Source organism: Mustela nivalis (assembly GCF_964662115.1).
Source record: "Mustela nivalis genome assembly, chromosome: 12".
NCBI lineage: Eukaryota > Metazoa > Chordata > Mammalia > Carnivora > Mustelidae > Mustela > Mustela nivalis.
The window spans coordinates 51,231,089-51,253,363 of record NC_139031.1 but is presented as its reverse complement, the minus strand read 5'-3'; the positions used below and the strand labels follow the sequence as shown (position 1 = coordinate 51,253,363).

The 22,275-nt window shown below is 40.9% G+C and overlaps 1 protein-coding gene across 1 annotated transcript in view; it reads left to right on the top strand.

Moving 5' to 3' along the window:
* DNAH11 (dynein axonemal heavy chain 11) overlaps positions 1-22,275 on the top strand; it is a 319,948-nt gene that overhangs the window by 181,160 nt on the left and 116,513 nt on the right. Inside the window, exons 53-55 of the mRNA XM_082693790.1 lie at positions 192-315; positions 773-915; positions 20,390-20,551. Of these exons, the coding sequence (XP_082549916.1) occupies positions 192-315; positions 773-915; positions 20,390-20,551 (429 nt within the window). The remainder of the gene's footprint in view (positions 1-191; positions 316-772; positions 916-20,389; positions 20,552-22,275) is intronic.

The following is a 22,275-nucleotide window of genomic DNA, read 5'->3' as shown; positions in this document are numbered from 1 at the left end:
ACTAAATGCCAGAAAAGGAGGTGATGTCATGCTGTTTGACCCCCGTGCGGGATCATGGAGAGGGAAGGATGTGTGAACAGGGAAAGCTCCTGCATTATAGTTACTGAGCTCTTCCCAGCCCTCACACACATCCACCCCACGTCGCATCAGCACTTTAACAGCACATGAATGATGGCCTCCCTTCCTTACAGGTAGATCTTGCCAATTTGTACATCAGAACTGGAGCCAAGAACATGCCCACTGTGTTCCTGCTGACAGATGCCCAGGTTCTAGATGAGAGCTTCCTCGTGCTGATTAATGACTTGCTGGCATCAGGTGATTAAACCAACACATTCCTTGAAAGATCTTCCCCAATGACAAATTATCTGCAGTTGCAGTGAACTTTAAAGAGAGATAATTTGTCTTTGAGAGTTTGCTGGGGCAGTCTTTGGGGAGAAACCTATAAACCTAACTAATTTGAGGTGTATCGCTTTCTTAGTTTGCTTATGGATGTGAGGTGCCTTAGAGGAGCCTTCAGTGAAGTAAATGTTATTCCTACAAGGACAAGCTTGGTGGGCGTGTCCAAGAGAGCTGGTCCTCAGTGGGGGGTGTGTCTCGTAAATGCAAAAAAACAAAAACAAAAACAAAAACAAAAAAACACCTTTCTGGTTCCAAATTCTTTATCCTTTAAATTGAACTTTGTATGATAAAACATTCCAAGCACCGAAAAGTCCTATCTAAAATTCGAATTGTGAATGTCTCTCAGTAATTTTCCTCACTCCTTTGGGGGCAGGAGAAATCCCTGATCTGTTCAGTGATGAAGATGCAGACAACATAATTTCTGGGATTCGTAATGAAGTTCGTGGTCTAGGCATGGTGGACTCCAGAGAAAACTGCTGGAAATTCTTTCTGGCCAGGGTGCAGCTACAGCTCAAAGTAAGAAACCCTAGTTTACTTGCATAGTATTTAAAACCTGCTCTTGGAATCATGACACGGTTCTGTTTCCGGATCCATACGAGGGGCCTGAATTGCAGCCTTTCGTTTTAAAAGGACATTTGCCTTTTCACGTGTGCCCACATCTGGAGTAGACCTTCCCGAAGTGTCCCGTGATGCTGGGCACCTGCAAAACATGGGTCCAAGCAGACAGCGCAGTGCTCGCTTGAGCTGGGCATGGTCTCTGTCCGGGAGGAGCTGACGCTGCTCCTGCAGGGAAGGGCCCTCACCAGCAATGATCGTGCAGGACAGTTGGGGTAGTGACTCGGGTTACAGAGGAAGGTGGCATCCCTCTCTGCACCGGGCTCTGTTGGAGGAGGCGTTCTGCCTGCGTCAGGCATGGGCCGGAATCCACAGAGAAGCAGTTGGGCGGGGGGGAGCCTTCAGGGAGAGAAAATAGCATTTATGTACGAGGAAGGTTGGACTGGACAGGACGCCTTCAGAGAAACCCAAGATGGCTCCCAATGACTGCAACCCAGGGAGAAGGAGGGGGATCAGGCTGGAAAGTAAATTAGGATGAGCAGGGCGCTGAAAATCATGAAGGGTGCGGCAGAAGAGGTTTAAGTTACAGACCTGAGTTATTCAGAACTTTAAGGCAAGCCAGATGCTCGAGGCTGGAAGTTCTTCCCTCCAGATGACTAGGTAAGTCAGTGGAGCACTCAGGGCTATAATGTAACCAAATACTAGAAGCGCCTCTCACCTCCCGGCAGGAAGCCAACTGAAGGCAAAATTTGGCTTCCTGGTATAGAAATGGGTAGTAACTTAGACAAATGTCCCCTTCACTGCTACTTCTAGTATTCTGGGTCCATCAAGCCCAGGCCGCAGGGGAGCCTGGAGCCCCCAGGAAAAGAGGATGGGGCAGCGTGTTAGCCGGGAATACACCTCTCCCTGGAGGTAGGAGTGTTGGTAAGCTGCTCGGCTGCTCTATTCTTAAATTCCACATTAATCTTCCTGAGCAGTTCTGGGCTGATGTGAGATCAGAATTTATGGTTCAGTTGCCCAAAGAGTTTTATCCCCATCAACATGTTACTAAGAATACTTTCGCCGGGTCATAACAAGGCCAGAGTTTTCTCTCTGTTCCGGGGCGGAACATTTAGATCACATTGTCTTTATGAAATACAAAAACAAGTACAATAAGAGAACATGAGATGGTAATGTTCTACATCACTGCCTATCGAGGTCTGTTCCTCAGCGCAACAAAATCAACATCACCTAGAAACTGTTTTTAAAATGCAGGTCTTGGGGCGCCTGGGTGGCTCAGTGGGTTAAAGCCTCTGCTTTTAGCTCAGGTCATGATCTCAGGGTTCTGGGATCAAGCCCTGCATCGGGCTCTCTGCTCAGCAGGGAGCCTGCTTCCCTTCCTCTCTCTCTGCCTACTTGTGATCTCTCTCTGTCAAATAAATAAATAAAATCTAAAAAAAAAACAAAACCCCAAAACATTCTGCTTAAAAAAAATAAAAATAAAAATAAAATGCAGGTCTTGGGGTGCCTAGGTGGCTCAGTGGGTTAAGCCTCTGCATGGTCTCAGGGTCCTGGGATTGAGTCCTGCATCGGGCTCTCTGCTCAGCAGGGAGACTGCTTCTCCCTCTCTCTCTGCCTGCTGCTTTGCCTACTTGTGATCTCTCTCTCTGTCAAATAAATAAATAAAATCTTTTTAAAAAATGTATTAAAAATGCGGGTCCTGCAGTCCCACCCCTGACCTGTGGAATCAGAAACTCTGCACGGCATGCACAATGTATGTTGTAGTGAGCCCTCCAGGCAATGCTGAGGCCTGCTAAAATTTTGAGAGCTATTGTTTGAAATAATGCAAGGCTGCCTGGGTGGCTCAGTCAGTTAAGCATTGACTCTTGATTTCAGCTCAGGTCATGACCTCAGGGTCGTGAGGTCAAACCCTGTGTCAGGCTCCTAGCCGGGTGTGGAGCCTGCTTTGGGATTCTCTCTCTCCCTCTGCTCCTACCCATCTGCTCAATCTCACACTCTCTGTCACTTTGGGTGGGGGGAAGCTAAAGTAAGCGCCCTTTACAATGTCTTTTATACACACCTTTGCTTGCTTCTTGTGGGATAAATTCCTAGGAAGGGTATTGCTAGGTTCAAGAGATGTAGCCAATAGTGGTTTTAAAATGCGTCTGACAGTTCTTCGACGTGCTTCTTACTCACAGGCAGGGTCTCAGCCCTCTCTTGTTGAATCAGGGTGGGCTTGTGAGTGTGGGACTACAGGCAGGACACTGAGGAACTTGGGAGGCTCAGCTCCGAAGGGCCACTTTTGCATTGACTTACACATGGTTTCGTTTATCAGAGTTCACTGTATACCATGCAGTTCATCTTAACCTATGTGCTACGTGTATTTTGCCTATCATCATTTAATCTTTTAAGTATATATATGGTTCGAATTTGTTTATAACTTGAAGTTTTTTATTAGTTGGATCAGTGTTTTCCTTTATGGATTTAGAGGGGCTTGTGAATTCTTAGCAGAGTCTTCCTCTCCAGGATGATAAAACTTGTCATTAGCAGCATTTAGAACTCAATTGGGCAGCAGATAAAATATCAACAATTAAAAGACCCGTGCTTTCTGGTCTGCCCCTTCTGCCAGTGCTCTTCCCGGTGCTGCCTGCCTCGTGAGTGCCACACGCATGCAGTGGGGTCTGTATTCGCAGGAAGGAGGGGGTGGGCAACCTTGGGCTGCTCTGGTAGGAAACCAAGGCTTCCTCCGCAGACCCTAAGCTGGCCCTGTGTATCACCTGCCACCTCTGCCTCCCAAGGAGTCAGAGGAAGTGGATTTGCTTATCTCATCACATGACCTTTATGAATAAAATTAGAAATGTATTTTGAGATAGCCACAGAACCCATCATGCCAGTACCTCTGTGCTTTCCGTTGAAAACTTGACTACATCTAGAATATATCTATTATCATATATGGTATAGAGGGAGTAGAGAGGTTTCAGGTTATTTTTTTTCCAAAATAGTGACTTTTCATCTTAACACCATGTTTTCTTATGTGCTGATTTAGAGTAATAAACTTTTATTATACGTCCTACCTGGTCTATTTCTAGATCCTCTGTTTTCTTGTTAAGTCTCTGTACTAACAGTCCCAGCCTTGTACTGTGTAAATTATTAAGGTTTTATTACACATTCTTATATTAAATATCCCATTGTTCTTGTCTAGTTTTTCTTTGTTCTCACATGTCTACACATCTAGAAAAATATCAGGGTCATTTTTTTTCCAATTCTAAATACATTCCATTTTAATTTTGATTGAAATTATGCTGATGGCTTATTTCATATTTGGGAGAACTTAATCTTCATTATTTAAAGTTTTCTCTAGAAGGAAAGTTTCTTTCATAAGGTTTTCTGATGGTGTATTTTTTTGTATATAGGAGAGCTATTGATTTTTAATTTTAAACCCACAACGTTTATAACCAGCCTCTCTGGTAGTTTCTGTTAGTTGGTTGCTATCACATAGCCTGCAGGTAATATTTTGTCTTTTTTAATATTCTATTTATCTACTTTCCTCCCTCATTGCATTGGTAAATCTACTGAACATTAAATAATTATGGTCATGGAAATTTTGTCTTCATTTTTACATTAATAAGGATGTTTCTGATATTTCACTATTAGGTCTTATACATTGGCTATATCTTGTCAAGGAAAGTATCTTTTAAATTCCTTTTCAGCATCTATTGAGATAATTATATGGTTTTGCTCCCGGAACTTACTAATATTCATGCAGTACAGATGGATGTACAGAAATTTTACATTTTTGTACTGTTTGAAGCCCGTCAGTCTTGGGATACCTGGGTGTCTCCATTGGTTAAGCGTCCGACTCTTTGTTTCTGTTCAGGTCATGATCTCAGGATCCTGGGATGGAGCTCTGCACTCAGCAGGGAGCCTGTTTGACATTCTCTCGCTCTGCCTCACCCCCTACTTGCGTTCCCTCTCTCTCTCTCTCAAATAAATAAGTCTTTAAAAGATAAGTAAATCCATCAGTCTTTCCCCTCACCCATTTTTTTTTTTTTTTACTCCAGTCCAGGAAGCCTTCCCAAAGCTGGGACCAGTTTTAAGTTCATCTCATTTCTGAGGCCCCTTTTCAGTATTTACGTCTGTACACGCTAGACTTTATCTTGGAGTTCAATATGGATCATTTTCCCTACCTTGTCACAGGATTACTGACTGAATAATCTCTTTTCTACTAAAATGAGTAGGAGAGGTTTTGGGGGTTTTGTATTGTTTTTGCTTGTTTCCTGCTAAGGAGAAGTAGGACATCTCCCTCAAACAGTCCCCATCCTTCTTGGCCTTGTCATTCAGGTTGCTGCGTCATGAGAAGGGGTGGTAGTCAGCATCTTACCCTGAGGGAGAAACACCATGGCATAAAAGTGGGTCATCTCTTTGCTAGAAAATGGCGACGTCTTTCTCTTCAATACATAAATATTACCCTCACATCTCTGGGTTTTTAAAGAATTCTGGCTTGCTCTGTGTTCGTTTCATATACTGTGATACTCAGCAATGTGTACTAAGGACTCCGAATTCCTGATGAGTGGATCCTTCCCTTGCATACATTCCTAGCTGGGCAACATGGGAAGCTAAATGCATTATGGGGTTGGTGAGCACACCTGGCAGGTCGAGCTCAATGATGTGTAGTTGCCACCCCATTACCCATGCTCACCACCCAAAGCCACATCCCATTTGGAATGCAAGGCCAGTAAGAACCTGTTGGCATGAAAATGTGACCTCTGAATCCCACAGAGCAGTTCCCATTAATGATCAGATGTGAGCCCTTGGATTGCCTGAAATAAACCAATGAATAAATGCCAAATGCCTTCTCTCCTTCACGTTTGTATACGTAGTTAACCCAAGAACTTTTCTTTCTTGCCTTCCTTTCTTGGCCATCTGATGCCATGGGGAAAGGAACACTTAATGTATGTAGTAGCCTGTGATTGCTGGAGACAGATACCCATCTGTCTTGTTATGTCTATGTCTACTGAGGGAGCATGTGTGTGTGTGTGTGTGTGCTTGTACACATACATACTCATAGGATTTTTTAATTTTAGAGAATGAAAGCATGCTTTCTGATGATATAAGATATGTGTTCATTGTAGAGAATTTAAAAATATAGAACCATATGAGGAAAAGAAATTAGGCTTTAATTATATTGCCTGGAGGTAACTACCAAAAGCATATTAGTATATTGCTTTCCAGTTTTCTGTAGGTATATAAATGCATGCAAAGTATATATTCCAAACTGAAGTGTATTTCCACATCTCTCACATTTTTCTTCATACTTCTCTTGGCCTTTTTATTAGAAGCCTCCCCCAGGGTGGGGGTAGAGGGCCAAAAAATGAAACGATTCCAAGAATTTGGTGTATGGAGTGAAATATTTCACTCCCATGTACTTTATTCTAGTTACCTACTTGTAGAACACCTTCATTCATGTATACCCTTTACCAAATTTCCTACTGGTTCATTACAGTTTTTGTTGATTTATAGGAACTCTGTATATCTGGATAATATTCCTGTGCCCATAATGTTCTTGTCTACTTTACATGTTGCCAGTGTTTGTCAAAGTTCATCACAATCTTAACTTCGTTGACAATGACTTCTTTTTTATATTTATATTACCAAACGATATTTATTTTTTCTTCCATGGATTTTATGTCTTACACATACACATTTTTTAAGGAAACATTTCTATACTTCATGGTTATTGAAAATATTATTCTGAATTCTATTTAAATTAACTTAAATAAACTTAAATACTTTGAATGGTTAGCTCTGGATTGTGGTGTATAGTACAAGGTGACTTTTCTATTCTCCCCACCCCTGGATTCTCCAAACACCATTTATTATATAATATTTCACCACTGATTTGAAATGCTCCCTGTCTCATAATTATAAACTAAATGTCTAAATATATGGTATTCTATTTTTTGACTCTTAATGTTTATAAATCTGTTCATCTCAGCCCGCATGAATACCATACCGCTTTTCTTATTGTACCTTTGTAATTATATTCTGGAATCTAGTAGAATAATATCTTCCTCCTTGTCCGCATTTACTTAGCTACTGCCTTTACTAGATAAACTATGGAATCAGCTTAACATTAAAAAAAATCCTGTGAGGGGCACCTGGGTGGCTCAGTAGGTTAAATGTCTTGATTTGGGGTCGGGTCATGCCGTCAGGGTCATGGGATCGAGCCCCATGTTGGGCTCCAAGCTGAGTGTGCAGCCCGCTTGAAATTCTCTCTCTCCTTCAGCCCTAACCCTCTGCCCACGCTAGCACATGGGCTCTCTCCCACTCTCTCTCACATTAAAAAAAAATTTTTTTTAAATCCTATGAGAATATATAGACTAAACTGAAGGTGATGCATGTATCTACAATATCAAATGTTTCCATACTGCTTTATTAATAACTTAAGACTTAAGTTTTGTTCCTCGACAGTGTAAATTGTGAATATTCTCTTTTTATGAGTGTCCTTAGCCTTTTTTACTCAGTCTGAACTTTAGAATCATTTTGAGAAGCTCCACTCATCTCGTTAGGAATTTATGAGAATTGCCCATGATTTGTTAATGAATATGAGAGGAATAAATACCTTTATAACAGATGATCTTCTCCAGGAATGTGGCACCTCTTGTCGTTTGGTCAGAATGTCTTCACTGACCTTCAGTAAAGCGGCTAGCTATCTTCTCATGTTCTACACATTTCTGAAGTTCTTTCTCAGTATTTTACGTTATTTTTTTGATCTTGCCAAATTTTCTCACAGGTCATGGTGGACAATAAGAGTGCCATTGGATGGAGGGAGAGAGGGAAGGGTAGATGTTTGTTTGTTTTACCAGCCAGTCCATTGAACACTCCAGTAGGTTTTGCATTTTGTACTTTAGAGTTTGCTGAGTAGGTAGTCACATAATCTTTGAATTTTTTTACTCTTCCTTTCTAAAAATTAATTTTCTGTGTATTAAAATAGCCATAATTTTTGCATATCAAATTTAGTACCAAATAAAACAGCATCTCTGTTTTATTTTTTATTTTAATGGGAATGCCTATAGCTTTCCATCATTAAGATTTCTATTGCTACATTGGATTATATATAGGCCTAAGATATTTTTGATATTTTTAGGAAGAGCTGTTGTACTTTATCATATATGTGCTTTCATAAATCCCCTTGTTTTATTTTTTTTTTCTCCTAAGTCTTGGACTGTTTCCTTATTATGGGGTTTTTATAACATTTCTTCTAGCCTTTTGAGAGTGTGAAGTAAGTTTTCTTTTTTAGGTTCTTAGATACCTCAGTAGAATTACCTTCCTTTAAATCTACTGGATGTTTTTTAAAATTTTTCTTCTTTTCATAATATTTTTCCTCAGGCCCTAGTTGAGCTTTCCTTACTATTCTGGCTTGTGTTCTTTCTCCCTCTTCCTTCTTCTCAGACAGAAAATCAGATGTTGCAAAATCCTCTTACCCTTGCATGGTGGTCAAGTCTAATGTCCTAGATCTTCATGGGTTAACAAGCAAAGACCCCAGCTTCCTTTCCTTCATGTGAATGACCACCCAGTATGGCTTTATCATGGAGGAGTGCTGTCTTCCATCCCTCCTGCCCTTCATCCTCATACTCGAGTTGCTGGAAGACAGTTCCACTCTCATGGACAGCTCGTCCAGTCCCAATCCCAGGCCCTGTCAGGCTCTGCCCTCCTGATAGTGTTTTGCTGATCAGGACCACACCTCTCTGAACATAGTACCCTAGCTCCTCCCTTTGCATTTTTTTATATTATTTACATAAAAGGAATGGAAGACCATCAGAGAGACGAAAGGCATGACCTTGTATCTTGTATCTGAGGTTCACTGCTCTTGAAATTTCATAAAACAGCAAAACATTTTTGTCTTTTGGAGGTAGGGAGATTTGGAGGTTCAGGCTGGTCTTTCCAACAATGCAGTGGGCAGGGGCCGTCTCCTGCTTACTATCCTATGCCCAGGGACCAGCACACCACAGGCAATCAGCAAATACTTGCATCATCAGGGATGATTTCAGGGTCTGTGGCCTGAATAAACAGGATAAAGGACATATCATTTATTGAAATAGGGAACCTGAGGGGAGGTGTGCCTTATACTTGTTTGGTGGATGAGGATAAATAAAAAGTTCTGCCTAAAGTTAACTTAACATGCCCATTATGCATTCAAAAAGAGACGAACAGGATATAGTTGAACATAGCCATCGGAGTCTGGAGAAGAGGGTAGGACCAGAGATGGAGTTTAAAGCCACCTTTGACCACCACCCATGGCTTAGATGAGGAAGTTGTGACCTGTGAGAAGAGAAGTGGTCCAGGTGCTGGTTCAGAGCAAATTAGGATGCAGATGTCAAAATTTCCTCTTGCTCTGAAGAATATTTCACATTGCCGTCTGTTGACTCCTTGATCTGTCTGCTGGGCCTCAGCAAGTATTTGCTGATTGCCTGTGGTGTGCTGGTCCCTGGTCATAGGATAGTAAGCAGGAGACGGCCCCTGCCCACTGCATTGTTGGAAAGACCAGCCTGAACCTCACGAACTGAGTATACATTCACACCTCTCTGTATGAGAAGGAAGGGGTATATGGGATAACAAAAGACCAGACGAGAAAGGTTTCAATGAGGTGGAAAAAGGATTGGGAAGAATCTCTAAGATGTCTGTTCTCATAGATATCATCTCCCTTATTTTATACTATAAAAGAAATTTTTAACACCAAAAGTGAAGGGCTTATTCCAAGACTAAAGGATTTATCCATTTCAATTGAAGAAACTTTGCATTCCAAGGAGCATGGTCCATGTTTTTCACATTCTTTTTTTTTTAAGATTTTTTTTTATTTATTTATCAGAGAGAGAAGGTGGGGGAGAGAGTGAGCACAGGCAGACAGAGGCAGGCAGAGGCAGAGGGAGAAGCAGGCTCCCTGCCAAGCAAGGAGCCCGATGTGGGACTCGATCCCAGGACGCTGGGATCATGACCTGAGCCGAAGGCAGCCGCTTAACCAACTGAGCCACCCAGGCGTCCCTGTTTTTCACATTCTGCTTCCAGTTGGGTGTGGGGTTTTCCAGCATGGTATGGGGCTCATGCTTGTACGTGCACATGCGTGTGGCCTTACCACCTCATGCCAGCAGAAATGCCGACCGCTAGCAGAGCAGCACAGATCACAGGCCAAAAACTTTGCATTCGTGGTTCAGCTCTGGGCCTCTTGGGTAGATCGTTAGGCACCAAATAGCTGATTGAGAAAATAAAAACAGAACACTGTTATACAAGTGTACGGAGCTGCAGACCGGCCTGGAAAGTAGTATGGGGGCACTTGAGTCACTGGCATCAAGCAGGGCAGCTGAGACCAGGGAATACATTCCCCTTGTAGACAGGAACCTATAATAGGAGGTACCTAGTGGGGAACAGAACTCCTACTGTCTTTACTCCCCAGAAATGGACTTGCTTCTGGCTCTCTTTTAGGATTACACATACAGTTTCTTTATGAATTGAAGAGTTTTGTTTAAAAAAATAAAGAAAGAAAGAAAGAAAGAAAGGAAGGAAGGAAGGAAGGAAGGAAGGAAGGAAGGAAGGAAGGAAGGAAGAAAGAAAGAAAGAAAGAAAGAAAGAAAGAAAGAAAGAAAGAAAGAAAGAAAGAAAGAAAGAAAGAAAGAAAGAAAGAAAGAAAGGAAACAAACTCCCTGATGTAGGGGTGCCTGGGTGGCTCAGTCCATTGAGCAACCGGTTCTTGATTTCGGCTCAGGTCACAGTCTCAGAGTCATGAGATCGAGTCCACAACTGGGCATGGAGCCTGCTTAAGATTTTCTCCCTGCTTCTGCCTCTGCCTCTGCCTCTTCCTCCCTTCTAAAAAACAAAAACTCCCCAATGTAAAATACTATCTCTTAGAAAAATTAGTACTGATCAATAGACATAAGTAAAAGGTAGTGTGAATTATGTCTTTGTGTGTTACCTAAAAAGAAAATAAAATATAAAAATGTATTGAATGTGTATATGTTGAAGGTGCTGTTGGAGTTCATGAAAAATAATTGAAATTAAAAGGTTCTTGGATGGTGGTTGATAAGGGAAATTAAAAGGCTGATAAAATGATACTAAAACAGTCAAACAAGGGAAGAGTTTTTCTGCTAAACTTCCTAAGAGGGTTCTCTCTAGAAGATTCAGATCTTATCACTCTTGAAAAATACTTAGACTTTAGAGGATAAATGCAAACCTAAGTTATGGACAGAAGCTTCTGAAGTAAATATGTGGGAGGGTTACTTCTATCCGAGAATATATCAACTGGAAAAAAATACAGAGTGACAGTAGCAATTCAAATTTCCATTACAAGAGGAAATGGACTGAGTCCTGTTAGTGATATACAAATAAATATGTACTTACAATGGAATCTTACCCAAAAGAAATTGAAACATATTACAAAGCACAATGAAAAATGGGTTATTGCAAATGAGTCCTAATACCTGTGTTAGGGGGGAAAAAGGGGAGAAAATTCTATGGTGTGGATTCCGAAAGCAAGATGCTGACATCCAAATATTAGAGCTGTAGAAGTACATAGATGGTGATTTCAGGGTTTGCTTCTTACTTGTGAGAATTTGCTTTTAGAAGAGAGCACAGCTGTCTGAGGCATCTTTAACTTTATTTTCTTAGCAGTCTTTTCTCTGAGTCCACTGTTAGGAGCTAACTTAAGCCAATTTGGTTATCCGCAGTTGTCGGGGATTATTTGGGAGGAGGTGTATGTTTCAATGATCTTCAGTACTTACAGGTAGATGGCACCTGTTCCGGAGTTGGGGAGCTCTTGTGCCCCAGTATCCCAACTCAGGAGTGTCTCAAGGAGAGGAAGTCTCAGACTGAACTCAGGCACACAGAGTTTGTGTGTAGCACCTAATTTAAAATGGTTCTTAAAGGTTCAAAACCAGCTCTGTGAGCTTACTGCAGTCTTACCTCTGTTCTTGTAGGAAACTGAAGAGCTCTTACTGGGAGGATCCTTTGGGGCAGTGGTGGCAATATTCTCATGGTAGGATCCAGCTGATTTTCTCACTGGAATCACATAAAAACAATTTTTCTGTAAGCTGTTTTCCACAGGACTGGTCAAAATCCAAGTCTAAAAAGCCAAGGGTGTAATTGTTAGGATACTTCGATATCTAGACTTTCCTCTTTGGTTTATACAGCGGTGGAGGTAGAAGTATAATATTTCCATTTTCCTCAGATATCTGGAGCACTCTTCCTTTCATCAACAAGAAAGTCAGATCCGGTGTTCATGATGCCAACTAAATCAATCATTTATGTTGATGAAAGAGGCTAGCTAAGAGCTCAGATAGCTGACTCTGCATGTGTGGGTTTCCATTAGAAATGGGAAGTGCTGGTTAAGCCTCCCTGGCCTCTGTGGTTTCTCTTGGTACTTCAGATTCTAACCAGTGGCCTCCTAAAATATAAAATGAGAATTTACATGCCTGTCATACAAGAGTGAAGTTATTTCAAAAGTAAGTTATACAGGACCAGATGGCTCTCACTGGTGAAGTCTATCAAATACTTAAATTAGAATGAATATTAATCCTTCAAATTCTTCCAAACAATTGAAGAAGTAGAAACATTTTACAAGGCCAACATTATCCTCCTACCAAAGCAGACAAGGATGTCACCAGAAAAGAAATTACCAAGGCCAATATCCTTGATCGAAAGATAAGAAAATCCTCAACAAACTAGGAACAAACTGAATTTAATAGTATATTAAAGCAACCCTACCCCACGACGAAGTGGGATTTATTCCAGGGATTCGAGGATGGCTCAACATTGACAAACCAATCCACATGATGCACCATATTAACGAAACGAAGGATAAAAATCTTATCATCTCAATAGACATAGAAAAAGCATTTGAGAAAACAGAACATTCATTTGTGATGAAAACTCAACAAACCGAGAATACACCTCAGACAACAAACTCAAACTCAGAACATACCTCAATGTAATTAAGGCCATATAAGACAAGCACACAGCCAACACCAGAGTGAACAGTGGAAAACTGACAGTTTTTCCTCTACGATCTGGAACAAGGCAAGGTTACCTACCTACTCTTACCGCTTTTATTCATCACAGTACTAGTACTACAAGTCTCAATCAGAACAGTTAGGTAAGAAAAAGAAATGAAAGGCATCCAAATCAGAAAAGAAAAAAATATGTTTGTACTTGTAGATGACATGATTTATGGAAAACTCTAAAGACTTGACCAAAAAAACTGTTAGAACTAATAAATGAAACCAGCAATGTTCAGGATACTAAATCAACACAAAAAAATTTTCTTTTCAGTACACTTATAATGAACTATCAGAGAAATTTAAGGCAATGTTATTTACAGTGGAATTAAAAAAGCAGGGACAAATTTAAGGGGATGAAAGATCTCTGCACTAAAAACTAAGATGATATAGCAAGAAATTGAAGACAGAAACTGAAAAAGATCCTATGCTTGTGGATTGGAACAATTAATATTGTTAAAGTATCAATATTATCCAAAATGATCTACAGATTCATTGCATCTTTACCATGATTCCAGTGTATTATTTGCAGAAATAGAAATGAAAATCCTAAAATTTGTGTGGAACCAAAAAAGGTCTCAACTAGCTAAAGCAGTCTTGAGAAAGAGCAAAGCTGGAGGCATCATATTCCCTGATTTCAAGCTACATTATAAAGCCATGATAATCAAAACAGTATGGTATGGGCATAAAAACAGACACATGTATCAGTGGGGCAGAATAGAGAACCCAGAAATAAGCCCATACTTCTATGGCTAAGTAATATTTGACAAAGAAGCCAAAACTATACAGTGAGAAAAGAATAGTCTTTTCAGTAAATGGTGTTGGGAAATTGGGCGGTGACATGCTGGGCCCCTATCTTAAACATAACAAAAATCAACCCAAATGGAAAGAAGACTTGAATGGAAGACAATCTATAACTCCTAGATGAAAACATAGGGGGCAGTCTCCTTCGCAGGAGGTCTTGGTGGTGATTTTTTAGATTTGACACCCAAAGCAAAGGCAACAAAAAATAAGCAAGTAGAACTGTATCAAACTAAAAAGTTTCTTTTAAAAAAAAAAGATTTATCTGAGAGAGAAAGAAAGCTTGAGCAGGGGGAGAAGCAGAGGGAGCGGGAGAAGCAGAGGGAGCGACCTCAATCATAGGATCTTGGGATCATTACCTGAGCGGAAGGCAAAGGCTTAGCCAACTGAGCCATTCCGTTCCCCCGAATTAAAAAGCTTCTCTTCAGCAGAGGAAACCATCAACAAAATGAAAAGGCAACCTAATGAATGGAAGAAGATATTTGCCAACTACACATTCAGTAGGAGGTTCATATCCAAAATATACAAGGACCTCATAAAACTCAATAGCAAGAAACCAAATAGCCCAATTGAAAAATGGGCAAAGAACCTGAATACTCCTTATTTCAAAGAAGGTACACAGATGGCCAACACATGTGTGTTACTCATAACCAAGAGATGCAAATCAAACCAAGAGATGCAAATCAAAACCACCATGAGATAACACCTCAAACCTTTTGTTGTTTTCTGTTTGTTTTTTAACGTTTTTTTAAATTTAAATTCTAGTTAACATCCAGTGTAGAAATAGTTTCCAGTGTACAGTATAATGATTCAGTGCTTCCATACATCAACACCTGGTGATCAGGATAATAAATGCCTTCCTTAACCCCTATCATCCCCCCACGACCTCGCCTTGGGTAACCATCACTTCTCCAGTTAAGAGTCTGTTTCTTGCTTTGCTCTCTTTTTTTTCTCCTTCACTCATTTGTTTTGTTTCTTAAATTCCACCTTTGAATGAAATCATATATTTGTCTTTCTCTGTTGGACTTATTTCACTTAGCGTTATATGCTCTAGCTCCATCCGTGTCATTGCAAATGGCAAGATTTCATTCTTTTCTATGGCTGAGTAATATTCCAGGGTGTGTGTGTGTGTGTGTGTGTGTGTGTGTGTGAGCGAGCGCGTGTGCACATGTGTGCATGTATATCACATTCTCTTTACCCATTCAGCAGTTAATGGACACTTGGGATATTTCTATTTGGATGTTGTCGATAATGCTGCTGTAAACATGAGGGTATATGTATCCCTTCAAATCTTTTTTTTGTATCCTTTGGGTAAATACCAGTAGTGTGATTATTGGGCCATAGGGTAGTTCTATTTTTAACTTTCTAAGGAATCTCCATACTGTTTTCCAGAGTGTCTGTACCCGTTTGCATTCCCACCAGCAGTGTGAAAGATTGCCCTCTCCACATCCTTGTGAACACCTGTTGTTTCTTTTTTTTTTTTTTTTAATTTATTTGACAGAGAGAGAGATCACAAGTAGGCAGAGAGAGAGGAGGAAGCAGGCTCCCTGCTGAGCAGAGAGCCCGAGATCACGACCTGAGCCAAAGGCAGCGGCTTAACCAACTGAGCCACCCAGGTGCCCCCAACACCTGTTGTTTCTTGTGTAGGTGATTGTAGCCATTCTGACAGGCTTCAGGTGCTATCTCATTTAAAATTTTTTTTTAAAATATTTTATTTATTGACAGAGAAAGAGAGATCACAAGTAGGCAGAGAGGCAAGCAGAGAGAGAGGAGAAAGCAGGAGGAGAGAGGAGGAAGCAGGCTCTCTGAGCAGAGAGCCTGATGCGGGGCTTGATTCCAGGATCCTGAGATCATGACCTGAGCCGAAGGCAGAGGCTTAACCCACAGGCGCCCCATATCTCATTTTAATTTTGATACGTATTTCCCTGATGATGAATGACATTGAGCTTCTTTTCATGTGTCTGTTGGCCATTTGGGTATCATTGGGAAAATGTCCATTCATGTTTTCTGCCCCTGTTTTAATTGGATTATTTGGGTTTTTTGGGTGCTGAGTTGATCAGTTCTTGATGTATTTTGGATACTAACCCTTTACTGGATAAATCATTTGAAGATATGTTCTCCCATTTCATAGCTTACCTTTTTTTTTTTTTAATAAAGTTTTGTTGGTTGTTTCCTTCTCTGTACAGAAACTTTTTATTTTGATGAAGTCCCAGTAGTTTCTTTTTGCTTCTCTTCCCCTTGCCTCAGGAGTCATATCTAGAAAGAAGTTGCTACCTGTGTTTGCTTATAGAATTTTTACGGTTTCAGGTCTCACATTTAGGTTTTTAATCCGTTTTGAACTTACTTTTTGTATGGGGTGAGAAAGTGGTCCAGTTTCACTTGTTTGCACGCTGCTGGCCAGTTTTCCCAGCACCATTTGTTGAAGAGCCTGCTTTTTTCCTATTGCATCTTCTTCCCTGTTTTGTCAAAGAATAATTGACCATATCATTGTGGAATCATTTCTGGATCTTCTGTTCTGTTCTCCTGACCCGAGTCTCTTTTTATACCAGTTACATGCAGTTTTGATCATCACAGCTTTGTAATATAACTTGAAGTCCAGAACTGTGATGCCTCCAGCTTTGTGCTTTTCTTTTTAAAGATTGCTTTGGCTCTTCAGGGTCTTCTGTGGTTCTGTACCAACTTTAGGATTGTTTGTTCTAGCTCTGTGAAAGATGCTTCTGGTAGTTTTCACCTCACACCTTTTAGAATGGCTGTCACCAAAAATGAGAAGTAACAAATGCTGGCGAGGGTGTAGAGAAAAGGGAGCCCCGGTACAGTGTTAGCAGGAGTGTCAGCTGGTGCAGCCACTCTGGAGAACAGTAGCGGGGTCGGTAAGAAACTGACAGTCGCAGTACCCTGTGATCCGGTAATCCTACTTCAAGGGATCGAACTAAAGGAAACAAAACCGTTATCTCATAGAGGTACCTTCCTTCCTGTATTCACAACACCATTATTCACAGTAGCCAAGGTACCAAAACAGCCCAAGGGTCGGTGTGGACAACGGGCATAAGAAGATGAGAGATACGCACACGTGCACCCACACACCTGGACACAAATAGAAAGGAGTATTTTCAACCTTAAAAAAGAAGGATATTTTGGGGCGCCTGGGTGGCTTGGTGGGTTAAGCCTCTGTCTTCGGCTCAGGTCATGATCTCAGGGTCCTGGGATCGAGTCCCGCATCAAGCTCTCTACTCAGCGGGGAGCCTGCTCCCCACCCCCCACTTGTGATGTCTGTCAAATAAATAAATAAAATCTTAAAAAAAAAAGAAGAAGAAGAAGGATATCTTGTCATTTGGAACAGCATGGGTAAATCTCGAGGCATTACACAAAGCGAAATATGCCAGGCAGGGAAAGTGAAAAACTATATGGCATCCCCTCCATGTGGGATATTGCCCGGGAGTAGGGGAAATAAGCACCAGTGGGTAAAAGGGCATAAATTTTCAGTTACAAGATGAGTAAGATCTAGGGATCTACCGCATAATGTGGTGACTACAGTTGAAAGCACTGTATTGTGTCACTGAAATGTATTAGGAAAGTAGAACTTAAATGTCCTCAACAACAGTGATAACAGAGAATAAACATATGGGTTGATGGATGTGTAAATTGACGTGATGGGAGAGTTCTTTTACACTGTCTAGGTATATAAAATCATCACGTTGTACACTTGAACTACCTTAGAATTTTGTCAGTTATACCACGGTAAGCCTGAAAAAGTGAATAAGAGATAACCAAACACCCTTTTTTAAAATCTCTGTTTTTATTTCTTAAAAATCCTCTGCTATTTTAATCTCCTGAAATTAAGAGAAATACAATAGCAAAATTATCCAGGATGATTTTTCCCCATTGTAACATTCCTCGAGGTAACCACTCAAGTTTATTTACCTGTAATTGTGGAAACTTTTTTTTTTTTTTTTTTTTAAGTAACACAGCATGGAGTTGATGGAGCTCTATTCATGCTTCAGCAGGTGTGAGGAGGGCTTTCATATATATCAGTATGTTTTCCTGGGGATGCAGGGAGGTAACTGATCATTTTTGGAGATGCGGGCAGTTCAGTATAATTAAGAAATGTGCCTGTTCTTACATTACCTGTGAACAGGTTGCAGGGTTGGCATTCCATCCCATGATCACCATAAATGTGGAGACCATTTTAGAAAAGAACAGAATAACCACCAATCTCCAGACATTAGGATGGGCTCTCAGAAAAATCTCACATAGGACTACTATTAGGGACGCTGGATGGCAGGAGAAAATCTGTGCTAGATTTCTAGCAAAACTAGAAATTACTGAGTAATGCATTGGGTCAGTCCTTGCACAACTCAAGTTTGGTGTGGTTTTGGCCTTTCCCTTCTTAGGAAGTACTAATAACCGAGCATTTCCTGTAAATTAGTTCCCAAGGCCTGTTTTAAAGGATAGAATTTAGGTTATCCATGATTATCTAATTTATTTAAAATCCTCTCAGTTTTTTATTTTCACTCCCTGTATAGAAAGAGACTAAAATTCTATGGTATTCACCCACGACAGGAGCACTGAAAATGGTAAGTGTTTCATTAAAATATTCCCATAGAAAATTTTCAAATAGAAGGTTGTAATGGCGGGTGTCTGAGTCACCTGGAGGTCTTGTTGAAAACAAACTGCCAAGCCCCATCCAGAGTTTCTGATTCCTTAAGTCTAGATTGGATCCAAGAATTTGCTTTTCTAACCGGCGCCTCATAATCCTTTGAGAATCATTGATGTCCTGCCAACCGCCCTCTGCGTAAAATGTAGCTGGCATTACGAGGATCCTTATTTAAGCCATAATAAATAACACAGGGAAAGATGTCTTCAGCTGTAAAATTGTAGAGAAGAAAAATAATTCTTTCAATGAGGAATCTGTATTATCTTTCAGTAATGAAGTTATGTCACTATATTAACTCAAAGTATTTTTCCTTGAGGCTTAAACACACATGGTTCAGATACTTTGTTTTCTAACAATTTCCACAGACCTGATAGTGTGCCAGTAACAAGAAGGGAAATGCAGTAAGTTTAGAAAAGATGGAAATATTTAAGATCTCAAAGGATGCTTCCCCCCCCCCCCCCCACTTTGCCTTGGCTGTAATTATCTATAAATGAAGCTTCTAAAATTGCCAGGAATGAGAGAGAAATTAGGTGTGGAAACCAAACCTCTAGGACAGAAAGAAATATTAAAGTCCGGGGAGAAAGGAAAGCTGGTGGGGCAAACCTAAGAACTGTGATGGAAGTGAAAAGTCTACATTGTAACTGAAGTTCATTAACCCAGTACATGCACTCTGAGAGCAAGTATGTAGTTTGTAACTAGACTGGCGTATAATGAATACATGATCAGTCAGCTTATGTATTGTTAAACATTTCAAATATTAGGATTTAGCTGTCAAGTTTTTCAAGAGCCATAGTATATAAAATAAACATAGTGAAATCACATGTTAAATAAGATATTATATGGCTTCCTATATGCTGGAGATTTTTAGGATGTGAATTTTTAAAATGTTCTAGGAAAAAAATACCATGCCTTTTGAAAAATCATTTCATTGGTTGCCCCATCTCAAAGGTTTAGAGACTGAGTTGAGAGACTTCCAAGCTTTGTTTTCTCTCAAGTCTGTGCCATTTCTAAAGAAGAGGAAAGCAGGACGGTTGGCACTCTCACACCTTAGCCCAGCTGGTGTCACTATTAGCCCCAGTCCATGGGAACCTAGGAGGGAAGGGAGAGGAGGAAAGGAGTGCTTCCTGAGCCCCTCCTTGTGCTGCCACTTCACATAGGGCGTCTCATCTGAGAGCCGTGTGACCCTCAGAGATGCCCAGACAGGACCCTCAGAGCCCCACAGCCCTTCATCACCCCACCCTCAGCTTGTGGACCCTGCCACAGCCCAGCTCAGGCGCTCCTTCCAGATAGAACCCTTGCATCACGACAGAGAGTATGGAAACATAATCAGATGTAAACTAACTCTTAAATCATCAAATGCACTGAACTTCACTTTGAAACCAGAAACTTAAAATGTTCTCGCTGGAAGCATGTATAAACTGCATCTCTTATTCCCTTGAAAAAGGGAAGAATGCAAGTGGATTTATTTTAAATAAAAACAAAGTAAACCTTCAGGATGATACAAATTGTTTTTAAGTAAACAACAAAGTTTTACTGGACCTAATAAATTACAGAATGGAAGGAGACAGAAAGTGAAAGTATTGGTATAATTGTATCATGGTGATTTGGTTTGGATATTGGTTTGGATATTTGTGGTCTATCGCTATTCTGTTCCTTGGGTAATAGAAAAGAATACGTTTCTAACTCTTAATGATGATCCAAAATGTTTTTTAAAAAAGGAGAGGGACCAGCTGGAAGGAAAGTACTCGGCTGTGTTTCTGAGTGTTCGAGAGGGGCAGCCACCTGCGGCAGATTTATCCTTTGGTTAGCAAGGAGGGCGCTTCCCCCTCTCTAGGGCTTTAGGATAGCTCCATGTCATGCTTAGCTACGCTCCTTGCTTTCATTGTCTAGGACTGCGATGTAATTCTTGGCTCACTCCTCACCCTCCCCTTTCTGCCCTGCCCCCGTGTCTCCACAGATCATTCTGTGTTTCTCTCCTGTTGGTCACACGCTGAGAGGGAGAGCTCGGAAGTTCCCAGCCATAGTTAACTGCACGGCTATTGACTGGTTTCATGCGTGGCCGCAGGAGGCTCTGGTCTCAGTCAGCAGGAGGTTCATTGAGGAAACCAAGGGAATTGAGGTATGCCGAGTCAGCCTCTGAATCCCTCTGTCTCTCTGTCTCCCACACGCGTGTGCACGTGCGTGCGCACACATACACACACGCATACTCACTTGGACCAAAGGTCCTCAAGAAAGAAGTAACTTCCACAATACATCTCCTATCCCTTTTATTAGAGATAAGATCATCTTGGTTTTCATTCTATGGAATGTGGTGGTTGACCTTTTTGTATCAGGTTGAGATGTCTGTGCCCACAGGCAGCACACGCAGCACACCAGCGGTCTATAGACTAAATCACCTGAAAGCCAGGATCATTACTTCCTTGAATCATAATAGGGTTTGCTGAATACGAATCCTTCAAATCTACAAACAAAAAAGCAGCCACCCATAGTCATGCTGGGCTTGATCTTAACAAAGCAAAGCAATGGATTGTGATATTTTTTCTCATTATGGTATGGATGGGTGAAAAATCAGCAGTCACTAAGTCAAATAATGCATCTGCTTCTTTGTTTTATGGATTTATGTTCTATAAATTAGGTTTGTCATTTGACTTTAATGAAATTTGCACATCCAATTACATTTTAAAATGGTTGCCTGAGGTTTAAAAAAGCACTTCCAGTGCACTTCCCAACTCAGACGGGAAAGGAATGCAAACATAAAGGTATCATTGAGGCTTCCTGGAAATGAAAATTTATTGGTATCTCGCGCCTCATGACTAGATAGCTTGGAAAGGTGGTGGTTGCGGACATTGCCCAGAGCGGTTTGTCTTCCGAGTGCACTGAGCGATACAGCTAGCATGGGTCAGACATGAAAAGTGATTCTCGGAGCCAAAAATAGAATCGGGGCTATGTAAGGAATGAGGACTGCTTCCCGTTGAAAGTGTCTTGTTAGCAGAGACAACCCCCTCTGGCCTCCCTTCATCCCAAGAGCATAACTGTCACTTCTCCAACGAATCCTTTCAAATTTTGTTGAATATCTATTGTGGCCAGATAGTTAGAAATCTGGGCATGGGGGTGCCTGGGTGGCTCAGTGAGTTAAAGCCTCTGCCTTAGACTCAGGTCATGATCCCAGGGTCCTGGGATATACTTGCGATCTCTCTGTCAAATAAACAAATAAAATCTTGAAAAAAAAAAATCTGGGCATGTTTGCACACTTACCTAATTATTTGTGGGCAACTAGTGTTATTGCTCATTTCTTATTTTTATGGATAGCTGTATTGTAATGAGGTTTATTGTCTTTTCTAAATGTCCATTAATCTACTTAGATGCCGAACTGATATGCGGCACCTAAAACCTGTATATATCATAAAGCCTTTATGACATTCAAATACTTCTACTTCCTTTCTCCTTTTTTCACACACCTAAAACATTTCTGTAAAGAAATGAAAAAAAGGGGCGCCTGCGTGGCTCAGGCAGCTGAGCATCTGCCTTCAGCCTGGGTCATGATCCCAGGGTCCTGGGATTGAGCCCCACAGCTCATCTCCCTGCTCAGTGGGGAGCCTGCTTCTCCCTCTCCCTCAGCCTGCCACTCCCCCTGCTGTGCTTGCTCTCTCTTTCTGTCAGATAAGTACAATCTTTTTTAAAAATGGAAAAAAAAAAAAAAGATTGCTTCTGTTTCTAGATGTTTTTTTCACATCCAGAAAGTTTTTCTTTTGCCCGTCTCAATACTCAACATTGGATGCACTTCCCTGGACCTTTAAAACAATGGCTTTCTGGCTAAAGAGTGAAAAATAGGAATGTATCATT